Here is a 12,877-nt window from a genome sequence, read left to right as displayed (position 1 = left end):
TGTAGCTGAAACAGTCTTGGAAAAGGAACAAAGTTGGAGGACTCACCAGTTCCTCATTTCAAAATGTACTGCAGAGCTACAGCGATCCAGACGCCATGGTGCTGCTGGGCGGGTAGGTTTCAGGGCCAAGGGGACAGAAGTGAGAGTCCGGGAGAGAAAATCTGACTCGTGCAGTCAGTCGGTTTTCAGCAGAGCGCCAAGATACTCCATGGGGAAAGAGCAGTCCTTTTAACAAACGGTGCTGAGAAAACTGCATATCCACACACCACGTGCAAAAAGTAGCTCCACGTGGATCAGAGACATAAAAGTAAGCACTAAAATGTCATCTTTCTAACTTGCTCAGTTTTCAGAAGCTATTCTGAATGTGTTTTCTATTTCATTCTCCCCACCTCCATTAAGCAACTGAATAAAGGACTGTCAGGTACCTACCCAAACAGAAAGCTTCATAAACATAACCCAGAAGGAGAAAGCAGTAGTTCAAACCTGGGCCTCAGTTACCTTTTAAATGATTTTAAACTATATGTGTAAATGCAACAATATATTCAGTATGTTAGTGTCTGCTTGCATGTATCCGTGGTGGCTCTCTGGCCTGCCCTGTTTCCAGGGGATCTTTGTCCGTACGTGGAATTACTCTCGCGATTTCTCCGACTGGTAGTAAGTGACAAGCCAGGTGAAGCAGCACCGTCGAAGCTGGAGCCTTAGCACTTGCAGTACAGCTAATCAAGGTGTTAAAGCAGCACTCACTCTACAGCCCCAGATTCCCTGCCTAGAAGTCGTCTGTGAATGGAGCGACTGTAACCACGTGCCTTTGGCTGTGGAAAATACCTGTCACTCACGCGGATGCAGCATTCGGGAGTGTCGGTTATTTTTTTTTTTTTTTTTTTTTTGCGGTACGCGGGCCTCTCACTGTTGTGGCCTCTCCCGTTGCGGAGCACAGGCTCCGGACGCACAGGCCCAGCGGCCATGGCTCATGGGCTTAGTTGCTCCGCGGCATGTGGGATCTTCCCGGACCAGGGCACGAACCCGTGTCTCCTGCATCGGCAGGCGGACTCTCAACCACTGCGCCACCAGGGAAGCCCAGGAGTGTCGGGTTTTTGTCTTCAGTGACCTCTGGGGATCTGACTCGGGTGCATATGCCACTTTAAACCCAGGGCGGATTTACGGGCCTGGGGACTGACCGCTGCCCGCGGCGGGGCGGCGGGGAGATGTCATGCTCCTGATAGAGAACCGCCCCCCCTCTGTCCACCCCGCATGCATCGTGGGCTCCAGAGCCATCTCTGCAGCCTCTGTCCAGCGCCATCACAGCAAATCCCGGGCCTAGAGGGAACGCATGAATCAGCCCCAGGGCCAACAAGCCACTAAGTGCAGACTGTGGGGAACTGAGGCCCTCGGGGAGTTTCTGAGGACAGAGCTGGAGGTCAGAGAGGCTTGGGAGACCTCGCCAGGTCCATATTCAAACCACAGTGTAAAAGCCCGACATACAGGAGACGCGGCAGCTGGGAATCAGGACCGGCTTGCCGTCTGACGTTGAGAGGTTAGGGTCATTTCTGGTGTGATGGCATTGGGGTTGTGTTTGTTTTAAGAGCTCTTCTTTCATTCGTAACACGACGTGCTCGTGGATGAGGTGGCGTGTTTCTGATTGGCTGCAGCTGTGACGGGGCAGTGGCTGGGACCCTTCTGGAAGGGATGATAGTGCCAGGCCTGTCGCGACGCTGCTCTGTCCACTTGTGTGTGTGCGGTGCTCCCGTCAACAAGTGCAGAAGGTGGGAAGGAAGATACCATTCCTGACCTCCAGTCCCTGGCATTCCATCTTCCTCAAATTTGTAGTTGAAATTTCCTGCACGTTTGGCTTTACTCTGGCTGTCGGTGTGCACTTGCACACACACACGAGACACGGGGTGTCCAGGGTGCGTTTCCACGTGTTTCCAGGAAGGAGGGCCGGTGGACAGGGAGGCCTCCAAATCCACGTTTTTCACTGCGAATCAGCTCCCCTACTCAGTAGAGCAGCAGGGACGCCTTGGCTGCTGGAGCAGAACTGGCCCATAATCACGCTTGTAACTGTCAGGTCGTTCACTTCGGCGGGAGAACCTTTTGTTGTCAATTCCTCCAGGAGAGCTGTGTGAATATTAACATCAGATTAAAAGCTTCATCTCAGAAACTTTGTGAAGTTTTTCCTGTTCCTCCTTGGCCCCCATGCGTACCTGTAATCGTTCAGAAGGAAGAGAGAAACAGAAAGAAACGGCTCGCTCTCGAGTTGGCAAGTGGGAAGACGGTCTCTGGTAAGAGCGTTGACTGCGGAGAAGAGGTGTAACACGTGTTCTTTCAACTAGAATGTGTCTTATGGAAAAGCACATTTTTCTTACTTTTTGCCATCATTTCAGTGATATCCCTGCTAGCTGTTATTTTTTTAACTGGGGAACGATAATTACATAGCGATCCTCTAGCGTTTCGTGTAGCCAGAGGCCAGGCGTGTCCCCTGGCGGCTTCCGCCGCAGGAAGTACACTGCCCAGGAGCGGTCCCTGCACTCGGCCGCCGGGTCCTGGCCGCACACACGCGGTCCCGCAGCCCGGCCGTGCCTTCCAGCGCTGCTGTGAGAATCAGGGAAGGTCATTGTGAAAATAGCTGCTGCCGTTTACCGAGCGCGCGCTGGGTTTCAGGGGTAGATGTCCAAGGTGAGAGTGCGACGTGCTGCAGCCGGAGGGCCCAGCCACTCGGCAGGCCGGACGGCGTGTCCCGGGAGGGGCCTCGCGGCGCCACGCGAGCGGAAGGCTGCACCGCCGTGGCCTCGGGCGCTGAGTCCGCTCCCACAGTCGCTGGCGGCCACAGCGTTATTCCTCCCAGACACCTCCCGCTTCCTCAAGTGGGTTTCACGTTGTGAGGCAGAAGGTTCGTTCTGTGCACCTCTGTCATGAGGTTTCTTCCAGAAGCTGTAGCTGTGACATGATGAGCACGAGATCGTTCATGTTGCATTACGTACGTGTGATTCGCTTAGACGTTGTGATTGTCTCTCTTGACACTTTTCACTCCCACCCAGACCTCGGCACACGCCAGCCGCCCCCCGCCTTGTCACCAGCATGGGGACCAGTCCCTCTCATGCACGGCCAGGTGTCCAGCACGAAGCCAGAACCCAGGAGCACGACACACGTCGTGATCTTGGAGATCGGGCGCGTCTGTGCTCCACTTTCCCTCGGCTCCCCCGCCAGCCCCTCCCCTGCGTGTCCCCCCCCCCCCGGGTCCTCATGGGCGGCTGCATGGGTGCCTTCCTGCAGCCCCTCTTCCCGGCACGCCGTCAGGTTCCCCTCACCCTCTGTGTTTCAGGCACTTTATATGCTTATTTATTCTTCGCCATATCCATGCGGGACCGGTGGTGATTCCTCTAGTTTGCAGACAAGCACTGAGGCTTGAGAGTTTAAAGTATCTCTGCGAGGCGCCACCAGAACCCAGCATGTAGTGATGCCTTATAAGGAGGTTTTTGCCAAACGAATGGTTGAATTCCAAGTTCATTAGAGACACGTGGGAATGTGAGAGTTGCTGATGTGTCTGGAGAATGGTGGCCGTGTCCCAAGGCCGGGTGGACTGGGGCCTCGTTATTTAGGGTCTTTCTTACCTGTACGAGGTGATTTTAAAAACCTAGAGAAATAATAGTTCATTCTTGGTGGGAGCTGTGCAGGCGTTTGTTGTAATATTCTTTAACTTTGCTGCACAGATTAAGTTATTAGTGATAAAAAGGCAGGCTAAAAGAAGTGTCATTAGCCACAGTCCTGTTTATAAACTGTTTAGCATGTGTGCTTACTTACCATCTCCCCACCTGTTACTGCCTCACATTCAAGGGATATCAGAGAAAAGAAGTCGAAAGGAAGTTCTTCAATTATGTCAATTAATCTGATATGCAAAATATTTTTAATTTAAATAATGCATTTGATCATTTCTCAGAGAACTGTCCATTTGGGCACATGTAATAGAGGTAAACTTCATACTTATTCTAATAGGAATCAATGTAAAATTTCATTATCTTTTGACCATAGGTAAATAATAGAACTGTTGTTTTCATGTCAAGTTTTTGAAATAAAGCATTTATAGAACTTCCTTATTTCATTTGGAGGTTGACTTGTTGCTAACTACATTATTTAATATAACCTAGTATTTAAGTTAGTTATTCTTTATTTAATGAGGATGGCATAACCAGAGAAACCCCTTTAAACTGCACTTCTCCTGTAATTTTGATTCTGTTAATCAAGGAGCCATTTATTTAAGGGGCTACATAGAATTTTGTAAAAGGCAGAATTTATAAAACTGACAAGCTTCCCTGACAGCAGCTGCTCTTTGAAATTTATGAAACCCTGGATAATATGTCATATACATTCTTTTGAGAGTGTTTGCCAAAACAATCTCTAAAGAGTCATTGTAAATGATAGATTCTCCCTTTATTTTAAAATAACCTCTGGGTGCTGGGGGGAGTCCTGTCAAATGAGCTCTCTTGCTTTGAACACCAGTCCTAAGTAATGGGCACGGAGTCACAGGTAGATGTGAAAACAGTTTGTATTATATTTTCAACACTGTGTGGGCCAAAGAAAACAAAAGTTAGTTACTGTGGCGTCTCGTAGACACGTATAAGGTCCGACTTTTGCTGTGACCGCGTGGCTCTCTGTTCATATTCACACTCTTAACTACGTCAGCGCCCGTGGGTGACCCTTCCCTGTGCTTTGAAACACGTGCAGAGATCCCGGGGACAGGGTTGCGGGGACAGCTCGTGGCACGGGGTGCCGGCGTTCACAGGGAGTTCCCCCGCACCACACCGTGGGGCCCGCCTTCTGTCAGACCGGAGCAGCCAAGGCTGTGTGCGGGTATGTGCGTGTATGTTTTCATATAAAGTGCTAGTGCACGGTGTTTAGGGTCTCCTGCCAGGGTCCCAAGATAAATAACACTGGGAACTTATGTGCCACTTTTAATGGAAGTTCACCAAGTTTTTGAAATACACGGCGTTCCCTCTGCTATCCATCTGTTCATTGCTGTTACTTCACTGCAGTTGGTTGTGTATCTTTTGATTGGAAGCTGAAACCTAAAACTGACCTGCCCGGGTTGGTGGGCAGTGCCGGGGCAGATGCCGAGGGCCCGCACCGGGGCTCACAGGCTAGAGACCAGCTGGAGAGAAAACGCCTCTCCTTCCTCACCTCTTCTCCGTACGACACACGTGGATGCCGAGGCCTGAATGCATTGTTTCTGTTCGATGAAAAATACTTAATTTTTCTAAATAGACTTATTTGAAACGGATCGACGCACTGGTCTCTTAGGCAGCGTTCTAGGGTGTAGTTACAAAGACAGTGACTCAGAACTGGAAGACAGAGTCCAGACCTTCTCCACAGAGCCAGAACCCTTGCCGTTACTAAAAGTTACTGAAAGGGGAACCTGACGTCCCGGGAAGAAAGCTCTGGTCCTCACTAGTGAGATGAAAGCACAGTGCAGGTGATGCCGGCGGACGCTTTGGTGGCCGAGCCGCGTGGGCGGCCCTGGGCGTGGGGCGTGGGGGGTGCGGCCTCGATCTGCCCCATGGGCCTCCCGAGTTGACGGCGTCCTCGCTGCTTCTGTCCTAGGAACCCTCACCCGGAACGAGATGGTGTTTAAGCGGCTGCATCTGGGCACCGTGTCTTACGGGACGGACACAATGGATGAGATCCAGAACCAGCTCGCGAATTCCTTCTCACAGGTGAGCCGGTTCAGTCCCGCAGGGGATCTTCTGGCAAAAGTACCCAGTGCTGCTGAGTGACGCGGAGCCCGTTTCCTGCTTGACCTGCAACGTGGCACCTTCTCTGATGATGCTAAGGCGTTACTTTACTCATCGTTCGTTTATAAATCAAGAAACCGTTTTTGGACTGACTTTAAATTAAAACTTCTATACTGTATAATCATAGGCTTAACGACCTTAAGTCGTTTATTCTTATTAAATTTTCTCAGTGGATTATCTGTGTAAATCACTCAGTAAACATAGTATTTTTAAGAGTATTAAGTGGAATCCTGCATCAAATATGTTTCTTAACAGTCCCTCTGGTTTTCCTCATAATTACTAAGGCTTTCTCATATTTTTAACCTTTTCAGTAAACAAAGGTAGGAACCGTAATTTTTCTGCCCTCAACTTCCACGATTATCAGCGCGCGGCTGACCCTGTTCCATGGAAGCCGTTGTCCTTCAGATTGTTCTTTTGAAGTGAAACTTGAATATAATATCACATTAGTTCATCTGTGAATATGTAGTCTGTATCTCTCAGAGCTAAGGACAGGTGTTTTTGTTGTTTGTTTTTTTGCTTTTTTAAGACAAAACCTCAATCTTGGCTTTTTCGCCGGAGCCTCTACAGGAAGAGGAATTGTTTCTTTCACGGGAGGGCGCGGCCTGGGGGTTACGGCATCCGTTCTCCGCCAGGGCGTCTGGGCTGGGCTCCTCCCAACCTTCCAGGCTCCCGACGTGACGTGTGTCAGGGCCACTGGGTGCCCAGGTCAGGCGGAGACCATGGAGCGGTGGGGACAGAAGCCAGCTTCCAGTTTATTTGCGGCTGTGTGGTTTCCACGTCCCTTTCGCAAGTAGGGCTTGTGTTTCAGTCACTGGGTTTCTTCTTACCCATTGTATAGCCTGCGGTCACTGATGCGGTGTCATCAAACCCCGCCGTCCCAGGGCATCGATTCAGGACCACTTCCCGAGGCCTCTTCTCTCCTGAGGAGCTGCGCGAGGTGTGTGGGGTCGGCGCGTGCCGAGCGCTCACGGGCTCTGAGGTCTCCCCGCTGCCGCCAGGCTCCCTGGGCCACCCCGGCGCCCTCACCGGCCGAGGCCGGCAGCTTCCTGTTTGCGGGCCTCTGTTGCCCACTAGATTTCACGAAGCCTGGACCGAAGGACCCTTGCCCTCTGCACTTCCTCCTTGTGTGTTGTCAGCCTTATATTCAGTTTTGTGAAAACCGTCTCTTTGTTCTGTAATGTGCACCAGTCTGGCATGTACTTTACTTTGGAGATGCTGTCAAATGAAAACAATCTTATATGAGTATGTATTTAGTATATGTGTGGTCATATGTGTCCAGAAGCACACATATGTGCATGAACACTTAAAACCAAGCATTTTATTAATTTGGATGTCATTCATTTTAATACAGAGTATTTTGTAACCTAGAATATTTATTCATAGAAGAAAATATTTTAAAGGGGAAGGAATACGACTTCCCTTCTCCTTGTAATCTGTGTCTAGATTAAATAGCACCAGGTAGCATCTGTTTTTAAAAATATTAATTTATATTACCCATGAATATGATTTTAATAATTCCAAATAAGTTATTTTACTAGAAAAAAAATTAAAAGCAGAAAAGCTGAGTCATATAAATACAGCAGATAGTATTCCATCTAAGAATTTTAAAAATCTTTTTACTAAAAGCTGTGTGTTGGTTAGCTGGGCAGACAGTCCGTTTACGTGAAACTGATTTTATTCTTACGTTTCATTATTAAGATGACAATAGTCTGCTAGGCCCACAGTAACGTAACACAGATCTTGTGTAACCCGATCGTGTTTACGCACTGGAAGCATTTGGTGATGAGGACGTGATCGTGAGTGGGCTTTGTGTGGAGTGAAACGACACAGCCGTCAGGAAACACGGCACACTCGGCGCGAGGAGGCCGCCGCGCTTCTCAGCTGTGCTGGCGGCGGGGCAGGCAGGACGCCGGTGTGGGTCGGAGGCGTGGGCTGGAAGGGGCGCCCGCCGAGCGGAGAAGCTGCCCCTCGGCAGCCGGCACTGTAATTGACGGGCTCTGCGCAGCCGCCCAGAAGCAGGGGCCTGGCTCTCTAAGGGTTGTCGGGAGCTCCCGAGGTTCAGGGGAGAAGTGTCTGATGGGCCTTGGGGTCGGGGTCCTCCCAGGCCCCCCCACCGGAGGAGGCGAACGCGGGCGGAGACGTCTTCCAGCGCTGTCAGGCACATCCGGCAGGAGTGGGTGGTGGCTTCAAGGGGACAGTTTTGAAATGTGACGGGAGGATCGCTTTTCCTCCCACTGCAGTGATTATTGTATCTGATGATTATTATCTACAAACCAGACACTCTAACTTCAGAGACTGTTGCAAAGCAGGATGAGTTCATAGTATTAAGGGAACGTTCATAATCATATTTTCCTGCTTTTAGCTGTATACCTTTTTTAAAAAAATAAATGTGTTTTTGTTTTTATTTATTTATTTTTGGCTGCGTTGGGTCTTCGTTCATGTGCGCGGGCTTTCTCTAGTTATGGCGAGCAGGGGCTACTCTTCGTTGCGGTGCGCGGGCTTCTCCTTGCGGTGGCTTCTCTTGTTGCGGAGCGCGGGCTCTAGGCGCACAGGTTCAGTAGCTGTGGCTCGCGGGCTCGGTAGTTGTGGCTCGCGGGCTTCAGTAGTTGTGTCTCGCGGGCTCTAGAGCACAGGCTCAGTAGTTGTGGCACATGGGCTTAGTTGCTCCGTGGCATGTGGGATCTTCTCAGACGAGGGCTCGAACCCGTGTCCCCTGCATTGGCAGGCAGGTTCTTAACCACTGTGCCACCAGGGAAGCCCAGCTGTATACCATTTTATGCACAGCAGTTTTTAAAGAGAAATGAGAGCAGTTGTGAGTATCCTATTCCACTCTGTTTTTAACTTTGCTTTTAGAAAGGACTTAGCAAATTCATGCCATGGTTACAGAGAATCTACTCAAAGGAGATGGTGAGATTTTGAGTATTATAGCAAATATTTTGGTTACTCGACAACTGGGAAATGTCAAAGCACTTTGTAGTACGAGGATAAAAGGGTAAGTTGTCCCCCCAGTGGGGTGCATGGCAGAGGTAACCGTGTCGAGCTGTTCTCCTTAGTCCTGGCTAAGGCTAAGCAGCCCATCGGAGTCATACATGTTACTCCTCCTAGCGTTGGCTCTTCTGTCTCTAATTCTTCGGCGTCCTGTGTCTGGCAGATGCAGTCTCAGGCCAGTGGAAACAACGCCAGTTCAACACCCCCAAGAAAAGCACAGTCCTCAGCGCCCAAGGTCAGGAAAAGCGTGAGCAGCCGGGTCCACGAGGCCGTGAAGGCTGTCGCCCTGTGTCACAACGTGACCCCCGTGTACGAGGCCCGCGGTGCGGCCGGGGAGACCGAGTTCGCCGAGGCCGACCAGGATTTCAGTGACGACAACCGCACCTACCAGGCCTCCAGCCCTGATGAGGTCAGTTGGGCCAAGCGGCCCATTCCGACGGGTGCTCGGGGTGCAGACGGCACCTCCCCAAGGGCTCGTCTGGCTCCGGGCCTGAGGAGTTTCTTTTGGGGTGAGGAGGGGTCTTGACGGTGGTTTTCAGTGCGGGCTTTCGCCACAGGCCAGAAATCTGGCCAGATCCCTCCTGGTGGGACCCCTGCCCTGACGCAGGCCTTGCGGGCATGTGCCCACACGTCCCAGAACGGCCTCGAGTCGGTTCCAGGAAAGCTGTGAACTCCGTAAGGTCTGGGGGCCGCACCCTCCCGTGTCCTCTTCTCTCCAAGTGAATCTTCAGATTTGCACGTTACATTTCCAGTTATTGTTGCCAGAATTTAGATGCGATGTATGTATTTCAAAACAGAATTAGGATGTAAATAATTTCAAGACTCTACAGAAGACAGAAATGGTAAAATCTTAAATGTGATAAATGAGTCATTTCTGACTTTACATCAGTCATTCTTTGATTTTTAGGTTGATAAAAATTATTATTCAATTAATTTGTCCACTTCCTGTACGATCGTAGTGTACTTTACATATAGTGTTCTCATCCACCCTTTGCGCTCAGCGTTCTGATAATTCTGTAAAGTCATCAGACGTCTTCAAATATCCTGTAAAACTGGATCATATAAGTAAGTAACCTCTCAAAAAAGTACCGTCAGTCAAAGGTTTTAAAAACTCTGACCTAAGGTCTTAAAGAGAGGAGCCAGCTGATCCCCTTAACAGGTTTGTTTCCAAAGAGAAGAGCCCCTCCTCTCTGACAGCGCTCCCCCAGCCCTTGGCCCTGCGCCCAGCAGGCCCCCCTCTGCTGCCCACGGGCAGGCTCCTCTGTGCTGTGCAGCCCCCCTGCTCGGCTGTTGCCGCTGGGGTCCCTCCTCCGGTTTCCACGACAGTACTCTCCTTCGCGGAGGTGCCCGCACGGCCTCGTCTGCAGACCCCCGGGGGCTACAGGTGGACCGCCGGCACGGGTCCTTAGCCCTGTCTACACATCCCGCGGACCACTAGCTTTGTTTTGTTTTGTTTTTTTCATACTTGCCATTCTCTATACGCATGCTCAGTTCTAAAAGTGCTGAGTTCCCAGCAGGCCTGGTGGGACTGACGTTTCTCCATTCTGAAAATCCAGTAAGTTGCACCCACAGCTGAGAAGCACCGAGTCTTGTAAATCTTTCCTTTTGACGTGCTTTCAGGATATGGGGGGGGGGAGGACCAGTGCTGTCAGCAGCGCCTCTCACGGTCTCAGGGTGTAAAGCACAGGGGCGCCAGCTACGGCGTTCTCACTGCCTAATGATAAACCCTAAATGCGCCAGCAGGCTCAGGGCATTTACCAGCTCCTAACACGGCTTTATTTTTTGAGAGCAAATTTATTTTTGAAGCTTTAGTTACATAGGTATTTCCTTTTTTAAAAAAATTGAAGTATAGCTGATGTACAATGTCATGTAAGTTACAGGTGTACAGGATAATTAGTGATTCACAATTTTTAAAGGTTACACTCCTTTTATAGTTATTGTAAGAGATTGGCTGGGTTTCTTCCCTGGTGGCACAGTGGTTAAGAATCCACCTGCCAATGTAGGGGACATGGGTTCGAGCCCTGCTCCGGGAAGATCCCACATGCCGCGGAGCAACTAAGCCCGTGCGCCACAACTACTGAGCCTGTGCTCTAGAGCCCTAGAGCCACAACTACTGAGCCCATGCGCCACAACTACTGAAGCCCACGTGCCTACAGCCCGTGCACCGCAACAAAGAGTAGCCCCTGCTCACCGCAACTAGAGAAAGCCCGCATGCAGCAACAAAGACCCAATGCAGCCAAAAATAAATAAATAAATAAAAGATTATTTTTTAAAAAAGATTGGCTGTATTCCCCATGTTGTACACTATATCCTTGTAGCTTATTTTATACATAATAGTTTGTACCTCTTACTCCCCTCCCCCATCTCGTCCCATCCGCTATCCCTCCCCACACTGGTAATCACTAGTTTGTTCTCTATATCTGTGAGTCTGTTTTTTGTTATATTTCCTAGCTTGTTGTATTTTTTAGATTGCCCACATATAAGTGATATCATACAGTATTTGTCTTTCTCAGTCTGACTTATTTCACTTAGCATAACACCCTTCAAGTCCATCCACGTTGCTGCAAATGGCAAAATTTTATTCTTTTTTTATGGCTGCATAGTATCCCATTGTATATAGATACCACATCTTCTTTATCCGTTCTTTATCCTGCTGATGGACACTTAGGTTGCTTCCGTATCTTGGCAATTGTAAATAATGCTGCTACAAACATTGGGGTGTATGTATCTTTTTGAATTGGTGTCTTCGTTTTTTTCAGATATAGAGCCAGGAGTGAAATTGCTGGGTCACATGGTAGTTCTATTCTTAGCTTTCTGAGGAACCTGCGTACTGTTCTCCACAATGGCTGCACCAGTTTACACTCCCGCCAGCAGTGCACAAGAGTTCCCCTTTCTCCACATCCTTGTTGTTTCTTGTCTTTTTGATGATAGCCATCTGACCGGTGAGAGGTGGTGTCGCATTGTGGTTTTGATTTGCGTTTCTCTGATAATTAGCGATGTGGAGCAGCTTTTCATGTGCCTCTAGGCCGTCTGTATGTCTTTGGAAAAATGCCTATTCGGGTCTTCTGCCCTTTTTTTAATCAGGTTGTTTGTTTTTTGATGTGGCGTTGTATGAGCTGCTTATATGTTTTGGATATTAACTCCTTATCCGGTCATATCGCTTGCAAATATTTTCTCCCATTCAGTAGGTTGTTTCTTTTGTTTTGTTGACGGTCTCCTTTGCTGTGCAAAAGCTTTTAAGCTTAATTCGGTCCCATTGGTTTATTTTTGCTCTCAATTCCTCTGCTTTAGGAGACATCTAAAAACATATTGCTACGATTTATGTCAAAGAGAGTTCCGCCTATGCTTTCTTCTAGGAGTTTTATGGGTTTTGGCCTTACATTTAGGTCTTTAATCAGTTGGAGTTTCTTTTTTGTATGTGGTGTTAGAGAACGTTCTAGTTTCATCCTTTTACATGTAGCTGTCCAGTTTTCCCAGCACCACTATTGTTTTGTCGATTTAGAAGTGATAACATGTTCTTAGTCATGTCAGAGCTTATAGGTGGTGAGAAAACAGCCAAAAAGATGAAAGTTTGGATTTTTTTAAACATGGAGAGCTGAGAACATTCCCACTTGGTCCTTCATCTCCACTGAAACTCAGCGTTTCCTCTTTTCCCTGCGGTTGTCAGCAGTGCTGTGACCTCGGGGTCACACGTCCAGTCTTGGTGTCCAGAGTTAGGAGCCGAGGGAACCTTCCTTGAGGACATCTCCCCAGGCCCAGCCCCCTGGCGCCACACAGCAGGACAGACGTCCCTCCCCCAGTTCACTCCCGGGGGCTCCTGCACGCAGCTGTACCACTGCCCCTGGAGCTCTCTTCCTGGCAGCTGTCTGCTCCAGAACCCGCGGCGCCCGCCCACTACCTAACACCTCCTGCTCCACCAGGTGGGCCTGGACCTCATGGTGATTTCCAGACAGGAGGCGGGCGCTCAAGTCCGGCCGCTCGCAGGGTGCCCACGGGCCTGACCTCTGCCCCCGGCCTGTGTCCAGCTCTGCCCGACGCCAGCACTCGTCTTGGTCTCGAGCAGCTAGCGGGCCGGCTGTGACGGGGACGTTCTGTCTTCCAAGCAC

At 49.7% G+C, this 12,877-nt stretch overlaps 1 protein-coding gene across 6 annotated transcripts in view; it reads left to right on the top strand.

The window, feature by feature from the left end:
* The window catches only part of ATP9B (ATPase phospholipid transporting 9B (putative)), a 205,300-nt gene that overhangs the window by 153,930 nt on the left and 38,493 nt on the right, over window positions 1–12,877 (top strand). For all 6 annotated transcript variants that reach the window (XM_059040457.2, XM_067015936.1, XM_067015933.1 and 3 more), the window contains 2 exons: window positions 5,593–5,705; window positions 8,935–9,180. In XM_059040457.2, the coding sequence (XP_058896440.1) occupies window positions 5,593–5,705; window positions 8,935–9,180 (359 nt within the window). The remainder of the gene's footprint in view (window positions 1–5,592; window positions 5,706–8,934; window positions 9,181–12,877) is intronic.

This window comes from Kogia breviceps, chromosome 15 (assembly GCF_026419965.1).
Source record: "Kogia breviceps isolate mKogBre1 chromosome 15, mKogBre1 haplotype 1, whole genome shotgun sequence".
NCBI lineage: Eukaryota > Metazoa > Chordata > Mammalia > Artiodactyla > Physeteridae > Kogia > Kogia breviceps.
Note: the sequence above shows the minus strand (reverse complement) of the source record. Positions and strands in the feature narration are given on the sequence as shown.